Source organism: Diceros bicornis, chromosome 4 (genome assembly GCF_020826845.1).
Source record: "Diceros bicornis minor isolate mBicDic1 chromosome 4, mDicBic1.mat.cur, whole genome shotgun sequence".
Lineage (NCBI taxonomy): Eukaryota > Metazoa > Chordata > Mammalia > Perissodactyla > Rhinocerotidae > Diceros > Diceros bicornis.
The window spans coordinates 100,733,797-100,750,315 of NC_080743.1; the positions used below are offsets into that span (position 1 = coordinate 100,733,797).

At 37.7% G+C, this 16,519-nt stretch overlaps 1 protein-coding gene across 2 annotated transcripts in view; it reads left to right on the forward strand.

Annotated features, from left to right (window-relative positions):
• Positions 1-16,519, forward strand: part of RBBP5 (RB binding protein 5, histone lysine methyltransferase complex subunit) — a 38,199-nt gene that overhangs the window by 8,867 nt on the left and 12,813 nt on the right. For both annotated transcript variants that reach the window (XM_058540241.1, XM_058540242.1), the window contains exons 2-10: positions 2,554-2,579; positions 3,704-3,876; positions 11,170-11,310; positions 12,107-12,269; positions 13,744-13,853; positions 15,175-15,294; positions 15,383-15,536; positions 15,633-15,704; positions 16,345-16,462. In XM_058540241.1, coding sequence (XP_058396224.1) covers positions 2,554-2,579; positions 3,704-3,876; positions 11,170-11,310; positions 12,107-12,269; positions 13,744-13,853; positions 15,175-15,294; positions 15,383-15,536; positions 15,633-15,704; positions 16,345-16,462 — 1,077 coding nt within the window. The remainder of the gene's footprint in view (positions 1-2,553; positions 2,580-3,703; positions 3,877-11,169; positions 11,311-12,106; positions 12,270-13,743; positions 13,854-15,174; positions 15,295-15,382; positions 15,537-15,632; positions 15,705-16,344; positions 16,463-16,519) is intronic.

Below are 16,519 nucleotides of genomic sequence, written 5' to 3' on the forward strand. Positions count from 1 at the left end.
TCAACTAAGATGACCCTCAAAAAAAGGGAAAAAAAGAAAGCTACCCCAAAACATAAGACAAAAATACAGAATCAGGGGTAATGTGTATTGGGGGTAATCATACATTAAAATAGTCCCTGGTTTCTGGATTCTTTCAGAATCTTATGTGTGGCTTTCCCTTCTTCCAACACAGCAAGTCACACTCTGCTCCTTTCTGATTACTCTGTATATTTAGGTTGTGGTTTTTTATTTGTTTTGTTTTTAATTTTTGAATAAGTAGTCCTTTTTGTTTGTTTCTCAACCATGTGAATATAGATCTATATTATTGATTTAGAAAGATAAGTAGGATGTATTTTTAAAGAAGCAAATCACATAATACTACACATAATGTGTAATATTTTATTTAAAAAACAAATTAAACCTTAAATACGTGAATGTTTGTATAAGCATGTAGAAATATATGGAAGCTTTTTACTTTGATGAGTCGGTTGCGGGGAGGAAATTATCATTTTTTAATTATATATTTCTGTATTACTTATATATATTACTTTAGTAACTTTAAAAAGATTTCTTTCAAAAATATCTTGATCTGGTTTCAACACTTAATTTCATTCTTTTCTTTCATAACTGAATGTGATCAGCTACAGTAAGTCTGGTTCATGTTAGATAAATCAAGATGATTACCTTTTTTGGCAATTATTTACCTTTGGTTTCATCTTTCCTTTAGTTTTCTTAACTGGCCTCTGTATTTTGATTAGTTTTAATGTTTTCACTCTTTAGTTTTCTATTAAATTTTATAAAGGACAAAATATAATAAACTGGTTTTCAGACTCTTTTTTTTTTTTTTTTTGGTGAGGAAGGTTGGCTTTGAGCTAACATCCATTGCCAGTCCTCTTCTTTTTGCTGAGGAAGATCGGCCCTGGGCTAACATCCATGCCCATCTTCCTCTACTTTATATGGGACGCTGCCACAGCATGGCTTGACAAGTGGTGCGTCAGTCCTTGCCTGGGATCCGAACCCGCGAACCCCGGGCCACCAAAGCGGAGCGCGAGAACTTAACTGCTATGCCACTGGGCCAGCCCTCAGACTTTTTTTTAAAGCACTAGACTTCTTTTTTTAAATGGAATCTTATTTGGACAACCTAAATGTAGGACAACTTTCTTGGACCTGTAGTTCTCAGAGTGTAGTTTAAAAACCACTGTAATGAGATATTTAGGTAATAAACTACGAAATACTGACAAAGATGGTGCTGCTGCTGAAATTAAACTCTGACAAGCAGACACATCATCATACCATCATCTATAGCTTGAAATGTTTATTACTAATGTAGAAATACCAAATTTAATAGAGGAAAAGCATTCAGGGATGTTTGTACCAAGAGTGTTTGCTTAAGAAATTAATACAGGGAATTGTATGTTCAACCAACTACCAGATTATGTTACAACTTAAAAGCTATTATTAGGAAGGAGAATGATTGTTGCTGGTTGGCTGCTGTTAATAAAGGTTTTAGAGAGTAGTTGGGACTTAGATAATTTGACTGAGTTGAATTTTTAAAAGTTCGTTATTTAAAAATAACCATAGGGGCTGGCCCCGTGGCTTAGCAGTTAAGTGCGAGCGCTCCGCCACTGGCAGCCCGGGTTCGGAACCCGGGGCTTGCACCGACGCACCGCTTCTCCAGCCATGCTGAGGCCGCGTCCCACATACAGCAACTAGAAGGATGTGCAGCTATGACATACAACTATCTACTGGGGCTTTGGGGAGAAAAAGGGGAAAAAAAAAGGAGAAGTAATGGCAATAGATGTTAGCTCAGGGCCGATCTTCCTCAGAAAAAAGGATTGACATGGATGTTAGCTCAGGGCTGATCTTCCTTAAGAAAAAAACAAGAAAAAACCCAAACCATAATAACCCCATTACATGTTTACAGAAATAACATTTTTATGAAAAAATAACTATTTTCTAAAACAAAAGATACTGAATGATAAAAGTGGCATTGTTTTATGTTTTTACAGATCCTTTTTTTTTTTTTTTTTTTTGGTGAGGAAGACTGGCTCTGAGCTAACATCTGTTGCCAATCCTTCTCTTTTTGCTGGGGAAGCTTAGCCCTGGGCTAGCATCTGTGCCCATCTTCCTCTGTTTTGTATGTGGAATGCCGCCACACAGGGCTAAATGAGTGGTGAGTATGTCCACATGTGGGATTTGAATCTGCGAACCTGGGGCCGCCAAAACAGAGCGTGCGAACTTAACCACCGGGCCAGCCCCTTTACAAATCTTTTTAATGTTTGTGTAAATAGAAGTTGGCAGACTTCTCACATCTGCTCGTGCGTTCACTCTGTTGCGATATCACAGGTCATATTGCCTCAGGAGAACTCATCTGTAACTTATGAGATGAGAGTAAAAATGGCAAATACCATCTTGGTATGATAATGAAACTGGGTGTGACCTCATGGAGTCCCTGAAAGGGTGTCACTTCCCCATCCGTACTTTTCAAACCACTGCTCTACACTATTTGTGATCTGTGGGATCCCTGGTATTTTGCACATGTTCCATCAACTCTCTTTCTTTGCTTTGTTGCAGAGTCCTTTGGACAGAATTATCCAGAGGTAAGAATACAGTATTGTTGTGATTTTAGCAATATGGTATCTTGCTAGCTTTTACGTTTGAGTGGAAAATGCATTTTGCTCCCTTTTTTTTTTTTCTTTTGGACAACAGAAGGAACTAAGTGTTTAATTTTGAGCAAGGGAGGGAGATAGATAGGCAATATTGGCTGGAAAATCTCACCGTAATGTTGTAAATCTTACGGTTCATTTCCCTTTAAATTAAAACAAGACTTTGATTGAGAGTTTTTCACAAATAGTACTATCACCTGTTCATAGATTGATTTTTCCTGTGTGCTTTTGTAGATTTGATCAATGTTTTTACATAGTAATAATCAATATGTATGTTAGAAGTGTGCTTTACTTTCCTTTCTTTTTTTTTTTTTGTGAGGAAGACCAGCCCTGAGCTAACATCCGATGCCAATCTTCCTCTTTTTTGCTGAGGAAGACTGGCCCTGGGCTAACATCCGTGCCCATCTTCCTCTGCTTGATATGGGACGCCGCCACAGCATGGCTTAACAAGTGGTGCGTCGGTGCGTGCCCGGGATCCGAACCAGTGAACCCCGGGCCACCGCAGCAGAGCGTGTGCACTTAACCACTTGTGCCACCGGGCCAGCCCCTACTTTTCTTAAATGTAAAAATATTTTGTAATACTTAGAATATGTTTCAATGTAGTCATTATGGTTGTTTTAAATGGCTTGATATTAATATAAAATAATTTATTTGACTCTCCTAATGTTACAGATGTAGATTGTTCCAGGGTTTTTGTTTTAAATTACTTTTCTTGGAATAAATTCCAAGTACTATGATTACTGGGTCAATAGGCTAACTCTTTTAATGAATCTTTTATATTTTACCTAATTGCCCTCCAGAGTGTATGTACAGAGTTACAGTGGTGGTATAAGGGATTGATCACATCTGTTTCCAAAAATTCTCTGTTAGCTTTTATAAATCTTTCTTCATTTTGGCTAGTTTAATAGGTGTAAGAACACACATAGAGATTATTTTGGTGTATGGTACATTATAATTTAAATTCAAGAGAAGTATCATGGATGATAGAGAACCTTTAAGAAATAATTTGGATACCTGGGTATTATTGCCTATATTCTTGTGTTTGTTTTAATTTTTAGGAAGCTGATGGAACTTTGGATTGTATCAGCATGGCGCTGACTTGCACCTTTAACAGGTGGGGCACGCTGCTTGCAGTTGGCTGTAATGATGGCCGAATTGTCATCTGGGATTTCTTGACAAGAGGCATTGCTAAAATAATTAGTGCACACATCCATCCAGTCTGTTCTTTATGGTAAGTAATTTTAATATTAATGTATTTAATATGAGTTAAATGAGAGGGATGAATGGTGACTGTGTAACTGCCAATCTGATGGTAGATATTTTAATATTTAGAGTTTTAAATATTCAGCCATTAGTAATACAATTTCTCATAGCTTATGTGGACCTTGAACCCATGCTGTCCTTGAAGCACCTTTGTGGGGAGAAATTCAGTGTAATATGGATGTATGTCAGGCTCTGTCTGGGAATATTTCAATACTGAAATGAGATATTTACAGGTTGCAGCTGTAGTAATATTTGTGATATTGACCTTTCATTTAAAATAAAAATTCTTGATTAGGAGGGAAGCTGAGGAGTCATCTAGTCCAGCCTTGTTCAGGTTCTTGAGTTCCAGCAGTCTTACCCAGCAGTGATCACAAGCATGCTTCTTCCTTGATTGGATTATAGTTACTAAGGCTTTCTATTAAATACATGGAGCTGAAGTCTGGTGTGATACAGATTCCCATTGGTTTCTTACTTACTCTCTGAGACTACCCTGTTTGCTTCAGAAAATTTTATTTTGGAGCAGCACTTCTTTTGAATGAATTTGGGGCCAAAAAAAGCACCTAATCAGTTGTAGATTTATTAAACTGTAACGTATTTCCTCTTGTCTAAGTACAAGCAGCAGTGGTATTGTAAAGCCCTGCATTGGGAGGTGGCCTGAATCCCAGTCTAGGTTTGGCCACTAATGAACTGGTGGCTTTGGCCAAAACTTTTCTCTAATATGCAAAAAGAGCACCAGCCTGGATGATCTCTTAGGTCTTTTCCAGCTCCTTTGCATTTCATTTCTTTTTTATTGTTGTGTTCTTGCAGTGAAGATTTAAAAAGATAGGTATATTTTTAACAGCTTTAAGATATATATAATTCATATACTATAAAATTCACTCAAAGTGTACAATTCACTGGTTTTTATAATGTCACAGAGTTGTGCAACCATCATCACAATCTAATTTTAGAACTCTTACCTATCAATAATATACATATATTTTTATTATAAAATAATATAGAATGTTAGAAAATTACAGAAAATACAGCAAAGTAGAAAAAAGAACTACTATCACCTGTAGTCCCACCACCCACATATTATTGCTGTATTGCCCAGATACAAATATTTTAATGTTTTTATGTACAGTTTTTAAAAAACTGAATTTATAATTGTGCTATATTCTATTTTATATTTTGCTTTTTACCTCCTTAACACTGTCCAGACATTTTCCTGCTTGCATAGCCTTTGAAAACTTTTTTTATTGCTATATATCTTCTGATAGATAAACCATAATTTACTTAATCATTTTTTGTTTCTCTGCTACATAATATTTAGTGAATGTCTTTGTGCATAAAGTTTTTATCTCATATATTCATTCGTTCAGCAAACACTGAACATGAGTTATGTACCAGGTACTGTGTTAGTCTTTGGGGACACGCAACAAATAAGGGGAAATTGTTGATTAGTAGGGGGAGATGCGTGTGCATATGGGTACATAATACTGAAGCTTTATAGGTCCTATACAAGAACTATATTTGAGATTTAGTGGAGGCGAAGGTACAAAGGAGGAAATGATCAATTGTACTGGAGGAGAATAGTGGTCAGGGAAGGCTTTAAAGATGAGGTAATTTCTAGCCTCAAAGTTGTAAGATGAGTAAGTGTTTGCCAGTTGTGTTCTAAGCTGAGAGCACTGCACAGGTCAAGGCATGTTGGCTGGAAGCAAGTCTGGTAAGATGAGGACCTCAAGTAGATCAGGATAGCTGGATCATGATGTGGGAGGTGTGATGTGCAGCAGCCAAGGTAAGCTGAGATCCTAATGGAGGTCATTGTGTGCCACACTAGGAATGTGGACTTATCTTGTAGGTACTGTGAAGCCATTAAAAGATTTCAGAAAGAAAAATGACATGATGAGCGTTGTATTTTAGAAAGATCTCTGGAACAGCGTGTGTAAGAAAGATGGAAGGGGGCAGTGAATGAAGATAGAAAAATTGCAGTGGTTAGGCTGGAGATGAGGAGAGTTGAAGTGGCAATGGAGCTGCGTGGTACAGATATGAGAAATGGTAGAAATAAGGGGTCTTGGTCATTAATTAGATAAGGAGTGGGAGTGAAGTAGAGAAGTTAAGATGATCCTCAGGTTTCTGGCTTAGATGAAGATACTAATATAGGATTTGAGGGGAAATGGTGAGCTTGAGAACATGGTTGTATGTCTCCTTATATTTTCTTGCAATTACTTGCTGTATGAGTCTCTTCCCTGGAAGATGGTAAGTGCTGTGATCCATGAATCTTGTCTGCCATTTTACTGCTGTATTCCCAACTTCTAGCATTGCACCTGGTGTCTAGCAGGTGTGGAGATCCTGGTTGGATGAATGGGGGTATCTTATTGAAGATGCCCAGTAGGCATTTGATCTGTGATGTTTCGTTAGAATTGACTTCCAGAAGTGTGTTATTACTAGGTCAGAGGGTTTGAACAGTGAGAGATTTTCTCCCTCTCCCCCCAATGTTTTTTAACTTTTTATCACAAAACTTGATTATTAAAAACTTAAAAAAAATTCAAACAATGTATGAATATATAAAGAAAAGAATGAAAGCCCGTTGTCTTCTCCTTGAGATAACTACTGTTTGAGTATGGAATATATCTTTTATCTATAAGATATATGTATGTCCTTTTCTCTGCATATATCAAAAACTACATGCACATATCCATTGTATATGTTTTTTTAAAAAATGGTGACATGCTATATATTTTGTTCTATATCTTGCTTTTCACTTAATGTATAGTGGATGTTTTTCTGTATTGAGAGAGATATATATATTTCATTTTAAATAGATGTGTGTGTGTATATATATATGTGGTATTGCATAGTATATATGCATGATAATTATGTAACTGTTCCCTAATTTTTGGTATATATAAGTATACTTATATACATCACGGTTAGGATCAGTAGTTACCTGCGTTTTATGTTTTTCTTTGATTTAGCCTCATTTAGAATATAACTTGTATTATTTTAATTGTTGTATAATATTTGAACATATTAGGGACTAAGAAAGTTTCACCAAGAGAAGTTTTGGGTAGGCATGCTAGCTGTCTTTACCTATTAAAGAACTGACATGTACAAGACAGAAAAATGGGCTCAAGACGAAGCAGCAGGACTAGTGGCTGGTGAACAGAAGTTACAGGGACACAGATGTTAGCTTAGAGTAGAGGTGAGTTCCCAAGCAGAGGAGCCCAGGGATGGGACGGACTGCCCAGGAAGGCACTTGTCAGTGGGACTATCTGGGCTTGCTGCCCTCTTCTCGGGGATGCTGCAGAAGAAATTCAACGTTGGATGGGGCCATAGGTAGAACTAACTGATCTTTAAGACTCGGAGACTTTAAGACTTAGTAAAGACTCATCTGTCTTTGGAAAGAAACAGAATTGTCAGATGCAGAAAGTATGATAATCCCTAATTCTTAAGCTTATGGAATTTGGAATTGAAAAAAATTTTTGCTGAGGAAGATTCATGCAGAGCTAACATCTGTTGCCAATCTTCCTCTTTTTGCTTGAGGAAGATTCTCCCTGAGCTACTATCTGTGCCAGTCTTCCTCTACTTTGTATGTGGGTCGCCGCCACAGCATGGCCGCTGATGAGTGGTGTAGGTCTGCACCTGGGAACTGAACCCCGGGCTCCCGAAGCAGAGTGCCTGGAACTTAACCACTAGGCCACAGGGCTGGCCCCCAATTATTTTTTTTTTTAATGGGAGAACCCCTCTTAGTTTTCACCTCTGTTTATAATTTTTTTTTTAAATTAGATCTCCCTCTATTATAACAGAAATACAAGCTTGCTGTGAAAGAAAAAGATATAGTACGAAAGAGTTTAAAGAAAAAATGGATCATAACTAACATTCTGTCCTGTAATCAAATTGTGCTAAAAGACTTACAAGAACCAGCAACAAAAGCTGTCCCTTATTTCTCCCCACTCCCAATATTGTCCTATTCCCAGTATACTTCCATTTTTTTGTCTGTTTCTTATATTTCTTATTTCTAAATTACATGTGTCTATTACTTTTTCTTGGTTTGTTAATTTCAGAAATTATCCATGGACTTCCTATTACGGTGTACAGTATGTGAGTTCATGCTCTTTCCTCCCATCATCCACTGAAATTTGGTGGATCGCTGGCTTTTTTGTTGTGAGTCCTTAAGTTAGAGCGTCCGTGGGCCTCTTCCTTTTTAGGTTCACATTCTCTAGAAGGATCTTCTAACTGCCTTTCTGAGGTGTAAGCATGACTGCAAGTGTTCTAGAGCTGGTGGGAGAGAGGGACCAGAGTCCTTTTGTATGTGGAGTTGAACTTAATTCCTCCATATTCACTTCCTCACTTTACCCCTGCCTTCTCTGTCCCTCAGGTCCTGAGTCTGAGAATACATTTATCTTGTCTCTGATAAAAATAATTGTTAATGTTTTTTGAGCACTCATTTTGTGCCAGGCTAGGAGTTTTATATGTATTAATTTTAATTCTCTCAACAGTCTTCTGTGGGTAGATACTATTATTAGTCCCATGTTATAGGTGAGGACATTGAAGCTCAGAAAGGTTATATAATCTGCCTAAGATCACACAGCTAGAAGCTGGATAATGTCTAGGCTTCAGCGTAAGTCTGAGTCTCAAGCCTGTGTTCTTAACCACGGAGGTATATTGCCTGCTGAGTTCCTCTGTTGCAAAATTTAGATAAATATTGGTTTTGGGTTTCTTTGTTTGTTCCTTCTGTTTTTCATTTCTCTGGGGTTTTTTTCCTGCTTTCCTGTGGGTTTCTTGAACTTTTTTTAGAATTCCATTTTGATTTGTCTGTGTTATTTTTGAGGGTGTTTCTTTGTGTAGCTTTTTAGCGGTTACTAGGTATTACATCGTATATACATAACTTACCAAGGTCTGCTGGTCTTGACGCTTCACCAGTTCAAGTGACGTGTGGAAACCTCATGTCCCTTACCTACCTTCCTTTATAATATAATTGTCTTAAATATTTCTTCTGTGTACGTTGAGACCCACATGAGACAGTGTTATAATTTTTGCTTCAAATGTCAAAACTCAAGAAGAGAAAAAAGTCTATGTTAATTTACCCATATTTATATTCTTTTCATTGTTCTTCCTGATGTTCTAAGATTCCTTCTTTTATCATTTCCTTTCCGTTTAGAGAACTTTTTTGAGCCATTCTTTTAGGGTAGGTCTGCTGGCGAGAAATGTCTTCATTTACCTCTTTGTTCCTGAAGGGTATTTTCACTGGATATAGAATTTGGGCTGACAGTTCTTTTCTTTCAAGTACTTGAAAAATGTGCTACTTGCTTCTGGCCTCCATGGTTTCTGATGAGAAATCTGCTCTTATGTGAATTGTTCCCCACAGGTAAGGGCTTGGTTCTCTCCTGCTGCTTTTAAGATTTTTTCTTTGTCTTTAGTTTTCAGAAGTTTGTCTCGGTCTTGGAGTGGATTTCTTTGAGCTCATCCTGTTTGAGGTTCTCTCAGCTTCTTGAATCTGTAGGTTTTATATCTTGCCAAGTTTGGGAAAATTTCAGCCATTATTTCTTGAAATACTTTTCAGCCCCACTCTTTCCTCTGTCTTTCCAGGACTCTGATGATGTGGATATTAGATCTTTTATTATAGTCCCTCAGGTCTCTGAGGCTCTGTTCATTTTTTTCTGTTTTCTCTCTCTTGTTTAGATTGGATAATTTTTATTATTCTCTCTTCCAGTTCACTGATTCTTTCCTCTTCTTTGTTGGCTGCTGAAACCATCTATTAAGTTTATTTTAGTTATTGTATTTTTTGGTTCTAAAATTCCCTTTTTGGTTCTTCTTCTCTATATCTTCTATTTCTTTGCTGAGACTTTCTGGTTTTGTTTTTTTTTTCATTTGTTTCAAGCGTGTTCGTAATTGCTCGTTGAAACATTTTTATGATGGCTGCATTAAAATCCTTGTCAAATAATTCTAACATCTGTGTCATCTCTGTGTTAGTTTTAGTGTTAGTGTTGTCTTTTCTCATTCAAGTTGGGATTTGTTTGTTCATGGGTTGATGGTGATTTTCGGTTGAAACTTGGGCATTTTGGGTATTGTGTTGTGAGACTGTAGAGCTTATTTAAGTCTTCTGTTTTAGCAGACCTCCTCTGATACTGTGTACCAGGGGGGAAGGGAGGGCACTATCTTGTTATTGCTAGAGGGGTTAAAAGTCCAGGTTTCTCACTTGGCTTCATTATGCTGGGTGGGATTGGAAGTTCAGACTCCCCACTAGGCCTCCTAGACTGATACTGGTCTGACTGGGAAGGATAGGAGTGCCTTGTTCCTGCTCCCCTCGTGGCTTCCACTAGCAATGCGGTAGGGGTCCTCATTACCACCCGGTGTCCTCATTACCACCCGGTAGGTATGAAAGTCTGGCTCCACTCTGAGCTTTCTGACACCAATGCAGTTAGGGGGGAAGGGTGCCTTACTATAACTGGGCAAGAGTTGCCATTTAGACCTTGCTGACTGGGATGGAGGTGGGGTTGCAGTTTTTTCTATGTGGTGGTTGCTGGATTAGAGTGATTATTGTCTAAAAGTTTTCTGTCTCTCTGGGCTGTCCTTTCCTGGCTTTCAGCTGGAGAAAGTAGGCTCTTCTTGAGGCTTTCTGTGTGTGTGCCCATTGGTGTTATGAGTTGTTGACTTCTCCTTCGCCCCGTCTGGGATACATGAGGCAAAAAGAAAATCCAAGGAACTCACCATTGTGTCATTCCTCATATCCTGCAGTCTCTAGCCAGTCTGTCTTTCTGAGGTTCAGAGTCTTTTTGTGTTTGTTTTTTATATAATGTCCAGGGTGTTTAGCTGTACTTAACAGGAGGAATTAATTCCTTTCTTAGTTACTTTAAATAACAGATACTTATCTTTATTGTTTTGTTTACACTGTGATAGTGCTACTTCTGGGACAACCTCAGAAAGCTCACAAACTCCCTCCCCGCCCCCAAGAAAAAGAAACTGTTTTTGTTACATCAACACTAAGGGCTCTTATAGAGGCTTCTAGAATTTTTGAGTCTTTTATTTCACAGAGCCGCTTGCAGTGTTATCTTGAACTGCTAAGAGCTTTTGTGCCTAGATACAGACTGCCGTGTAGACGCTCTCATTGCTCAGTTGGGAAAGCTGTTGTGGATGTGAGTGGATGTGAATGAAAGAGATACTGCTGACCCTTGCAGTTAGGGCGATATGTATGACTCATGCGTTCTTATCCATAAGGGTGTGTGATATCCTTTAACTTGGAACATGTGCTAAGTTACCCTTTTTTCCTTCTCAGCTGGAGTCGAGATGGTCATAAGCTCGTGAGTGCTTCCACTGATAACATAGTGTCACAGTGGGACGTTCTTTCAGGCGACTGCGACCAGAGGTTTCGATTCCCTTCACCCATCCTAAAAGTCCAGTATCATCCGAGAGATCAGTATGTTTAATCTGAGCTCTTCTTTCCTGGGGTGGGATCTGATTCTATATGGATTAGCTCCAGGCTCATGACAATTTCAGTTAAGGTTTTAGGAGGCAAAAGCACACATCTCTTCAAACCTTCTGCAAAAAATAATCTGTCTGTCTAGGTTGGCTCTACTGAACAGATTTTAGGGAGCATGTTATTGTATTATATAATTAAAAACTGGCCAATGTTAAGAAATGGGCAAAGGTAGGAATAAGTATAATAACTAGTTGGACCTGGGGCTTTTTCCCCCCTGATTATTTGAATTTATTTAGTAGGGGGAAATATTTCAATATTAAAACTACATTTAAGAAAAAGAATTCCCCGCCATTCCATTACCCAGACATAACTGTCTTCATTTCTCTGGGTTCTCTTTGTCAAGTCCTCCTTGAGTATAAAGCTTGTTTTATAGTGCTTCATAGCTCCCAAAGCACATATATGCATATTAGATGTACATAAATGTGTATTTTTTACATAGTTTTAATCAGTATTTTGCCTTTTCACTTTATTTCATACATATTTTACTAGTTTGCTACATCTTCATATTTATTTTTAATGATTACATTTTATCTTATCAAAGTAGGATCCTGTAACTTTACTCAGTCGTGTCCCTATTATTAGACATTTAGATTTTAGGCTTTTTCACTATTTTAAGTTTGCTTGGACTGGGAGAGTTAATGAGAGTAGTGGATAGGGATCAGGGAAAAGAGCAAGAGAGTCAGCCTTCTGATACCAAAGCCACAGCCAATGTACTGTTCATATTTTTAAACAGGAACAAGGTTCTCGTGTGTCCCATGAAATCTGCTCCTGTCATGTTGACCCTTTCAGATTCCAAGCATGTTGTCTTGCCGGTCGACGACGACTCTGATCTGAACGTGGTTGCATCTTTTGATAGGCGAGGGGAATATATCTATACAGGAAATGCAAAAGGCAAGGTAAGCCTAGAAGCTTAGAAGCTTGTGGAATAAGCAGCAGTCATCCTGTGGATTGGCTCATTTCATGTTTACTTGTTCTGCTTCCATTGAAATTTCTTTTATCCGTGGACTAAGCGTGCCTCCTGCCTGTGGCAAATGTGGCCTTTCTGTCATGCCTTAATAATAATTTGTTTTGGATTTAGAGTGTTCAGAGATTATTTGGCCTAGAAAAGGATGGAAGGGCCTTTACTGGATGCTAATAATGAAGGGCCATTACTAAATTATAAAACTTAAAAGTCATATTATAAAATGGAATACTGCTGGTGAAAATGTCTAATACCTAGGGGCCGGCCTGGTGGCGTGAGTGGTTAAGTGCACGCGCTCCGCTGTGGTGGCCCGGGGTTCACCGGTTCGGATCCTGAGCACGCACCAATGCACCACTTGGCAAGCCATGCTGTGGCGGCGTCCCATATAAAGTGGAGGAAGATGGGCACAGATGTTAGCCCAGGGCCAATCTTCCTCAGCAAAAAAAAAAAAAAAAAAAAAGAGGAGGATTGGCAGATGTTAGCACAGGGCTGATCTTCCTCACAAAAAAAAAAAGACAAGAAAATGTCTAATACCTAGTTCTGTAAATATTGTATAATTCAGGCCAGCTTAACCTGTAGTTTTGTGGAGTAAGAAGTCAGGTTAGGTGAGCTTTATGGTCCCTTTTAAGCTTAGAATTTGTAGTTCCATTAGGCACCTTGGTTTTTTGTTTTATTTTGTGACTGGGGCACATGGGCTAGTATAATTTCATGGCTACTTTAGAAAGTGGCAATTTTTTAAATTGTGGTAAAATACATATAACATACAACATAAAATTTACCATCTTAACCGTTCTTTAAGTGTGCAGTTTGGTGGCATTAAGTACATTGAGATTGTTGTGCAGCCATCACCACCAGCCATCTCCAGAACTCTTCATCTTGCAAAACTGAAACTCTGTACCCATGAAACAGTAATTTCCTGTTCCTTGCTTCCCCCCAGCCTTTGGCAACCATTTTACTGTCTCTCTGAATTTGCCTACTCTAGGTACCTCATATAAGTGGACTCATACAGTATTTTATGTTTTGTGACTGGCTTATTTCACTTCACATAATGTCCTCATCCATGTGCAGCATGTGCCAGAATTTCCCTCCTTTTCAAGGCTGAATAATATTTCATTGTATGTATGTACCATATTATGTTTATCCATTCCTCTGTTGATGTATACATGGGTTGCTTCCACTTTTAGATTGTTGTGAATAACACTAAACATTATATTTTAAGAATAGATTAAGACATTGTCCTTTATTTGAAGAGGTAAAAGGCAATACTAGTTAATTAGGTTGAATACATGGGAATAGGGATGTTTACTGTATATTTTTACTCAGTCTCTGCTCAGTTTTAGAAACAGAAGGCAGATCTAATTACTGTAAGTTATCAGAATACTTACTTTCTTTTCTACTTTAAACTTTAGATTTTGGTCCTAAAAACAGATTCTCAGGATCTTGTTGCTTCCTTCAGAGTAACAACTGGAACAAGCAATACCACGGCCATTAAGTCAATAGAGTTTGCCCGGAAGGGGAGGTGAGACCTTGTCTTTTTGGGGACAGTTTTAAAAGTGAGTAGAATGCAAAAATACATTGAGAGTCAGTTTTTTTGTATATTATACTTAAATTAAAAAAAAAAGTTTACTGGGACCTGCCCAGTGGCGTAGCGGTTAAGTGCGCACGCTCAGCTGCAGTGGCCTGGGGTTCGCCGGTCCGGATCCCAGGCGCGCACCGACGCATTGCTTGTCGAGCCGTTCTGTGGTGGCATCCCATATAAAGTAGAGGAAGATGGACACGGATGTTAGCCCAGAGCCAATCTTCCTCAGCAAAAAGAGGAGGATTGGCATCAGATGTTAGCTCAGGGCTGATCTTCCTCACAAAAAAATAAATAAATAAATAAATAATAAAAAAAGATTTACTTAAAAAGTTATTAGAAACTGCCAATATCTGGTTCTTAAGGTCATAACATTTACTGCATTGAACCAGCAGTCACATCTTCTTCATCTGGAGGTGGTCAGGCCTTTCTTTACAGAAAAGATATCTGAATAGTATGTGCTTAGAACCAAATTCCTGGCACATGGTAAGCACTGGGTAAAGATTAGCTATTATTATAATCAGAATTGATGTCACAGAATTCTCATAGTAAATGAACATATACTTTACTCACATAAAACCTATTTACCCTTTTAATTTCAAGATGTTTTTCTGATAATTTTAGTTACCCAGCTAGAAGTAGATATATCAACAGAAACAAGAAGAAATAGGTTGTCAGTAAGAGAAGTAACAGTCATCCTATTGCATATAGGAACACCCAAACATACTTAGAGGACATTCATGTTCAAAATTCTTTTGAATTAAGAAGAGGTTAGTAAAGCCTGTAAGAAGGTGGTAAAATAACTTATATTTTAGACAGATTTCCAATGTCATTACAGTAAAAAGTTGAACATATTAAAATGATGTAATTAGTTTATTAACTCATTAAGAAGAATATATTGTGTATAAAACAGACCAGAGATATGAAGTATTTATATACATTGAACTGTAAGCTCGTGAATTCAGCAAGCTGGTTTCAGTTTAGAGGTCTTGGATCTTAATCAAATACTGATGGTTAGTTTGCATATATAGGGCTCAGGGATGCACACGAAGTATAAAACGTATTCTCACTCCAAATTATGTTTTGGTTTGAATGGTGACAAGTAGATACCTAAATATTTAGTCTCTTATTTAGATTTTTACTCAGTCTCTCTCCAGGTTATTAGTTGTTTCATGGTACTGTTCTAAGTAATAGGTAGTAATAGAAAATGTTAACAGAAACAGATTTCTGACCTCTGCTGTTGATATTTTTATCTTTTCTGTAGTTGCTTTTTAATTAACACAGCAGATCGAATAATCAGAGTTTATGATGGCAGAGAAATCTTAACCTGTGGAAGAGATGGAGAGCCTGAACCCATGCAAAAATTACAGGACTTGGTGAATAGGTGTGTATCACAACCTGGAAGAATGTGTGATAATTCATGACCTGGCTTCAGGTTCTAGTTCTCCTTGGGTACTTTCTTTGTCCTTTAGGACCCCGTGGAAGAAATGTTGTTTCTCTGGGGATGGGGAATACATAGTGGCAGGTTCAGCCCGGCAGCATGCCCTGTACATATGGGAGAAGAGCATTGGCAACCTGGTGAAGATTCTCCACGGGACGAGAGGGGAGCTCCTCTTGGATGTAGCTGTGAGTACAAGGAGAGCTTGCTGTTGTTACTTCCGAAATACGGAAAATCTTGGATTCATTTTTAGAACCAATTTTTCTTTCCTTCATTAAATTTAGTGGCATCCTGTTCGACCCATCATAGCATCCATTTCTAGTGGAGTGGTGTCTATCTGGGCACAAAATCAAGTAGTAAGTATTTTTCTGGTTTAATTGCTTTGAAACTAGATACCCTTTCTTTTTATTAAAGAACCTTACAAATAGTAAGTTAAAAATTATCTTATTTACTTTTGCGTGTGATTCCTGTGACCTAGATAAATAGGTTTACTGCATCTAGTTTTGCTTTATTTTGATGGTAAGGTCTTGATCCGAAGCCGATTTACTAGGCTCTGTTTTTAGAGAGAAAGTCTGGTGTACTTTCTGTTAACATTTTCCTATTACTTATCCGAGATAGATGTTTTCTTTTGCTTTTCTTATTTTTAGCTCGGTTAGTTTCTGTTTTACATCTTAGTTTTATTGTGAACACCTTTAATTATATTTGTAATCAAGGTACTCATAAAAAAATTTAACATTTTACCTCAAAATTACATCTTAAAAAGATTAAAGAAGGTAGTTATTTATTGAAGGGCTACAGTTAATAACTTGCAATGTTTAAGAGAGGAAATACCTTAAGATAATAAAACCTATGGATACCTAATTTTTATCTGCCAAATTTGATCTCAGAATTCTGGGTCTCTTTCATGCTCAAATCTTTCATTTATATCACTAGTGTCTAGATTATAGACTGTTGCTTTCTCCTATGGTTAAGTAGTATATTTTGTTTCTGGCATAGGAAAATTGGAGTGCATTTGCACCAGACTTCAAAGAGTTGGATGAAAATGTAGAATATGAGGAAAGGGAATCAGAGTTTGATATTGAAGATGAAGATAAGAGTGAGCCTGAGCAGACAGGTAATATTTCTCAATTGCGGATAGTATTTCCCAAAGGAAAAATGATTGTTTTACTCA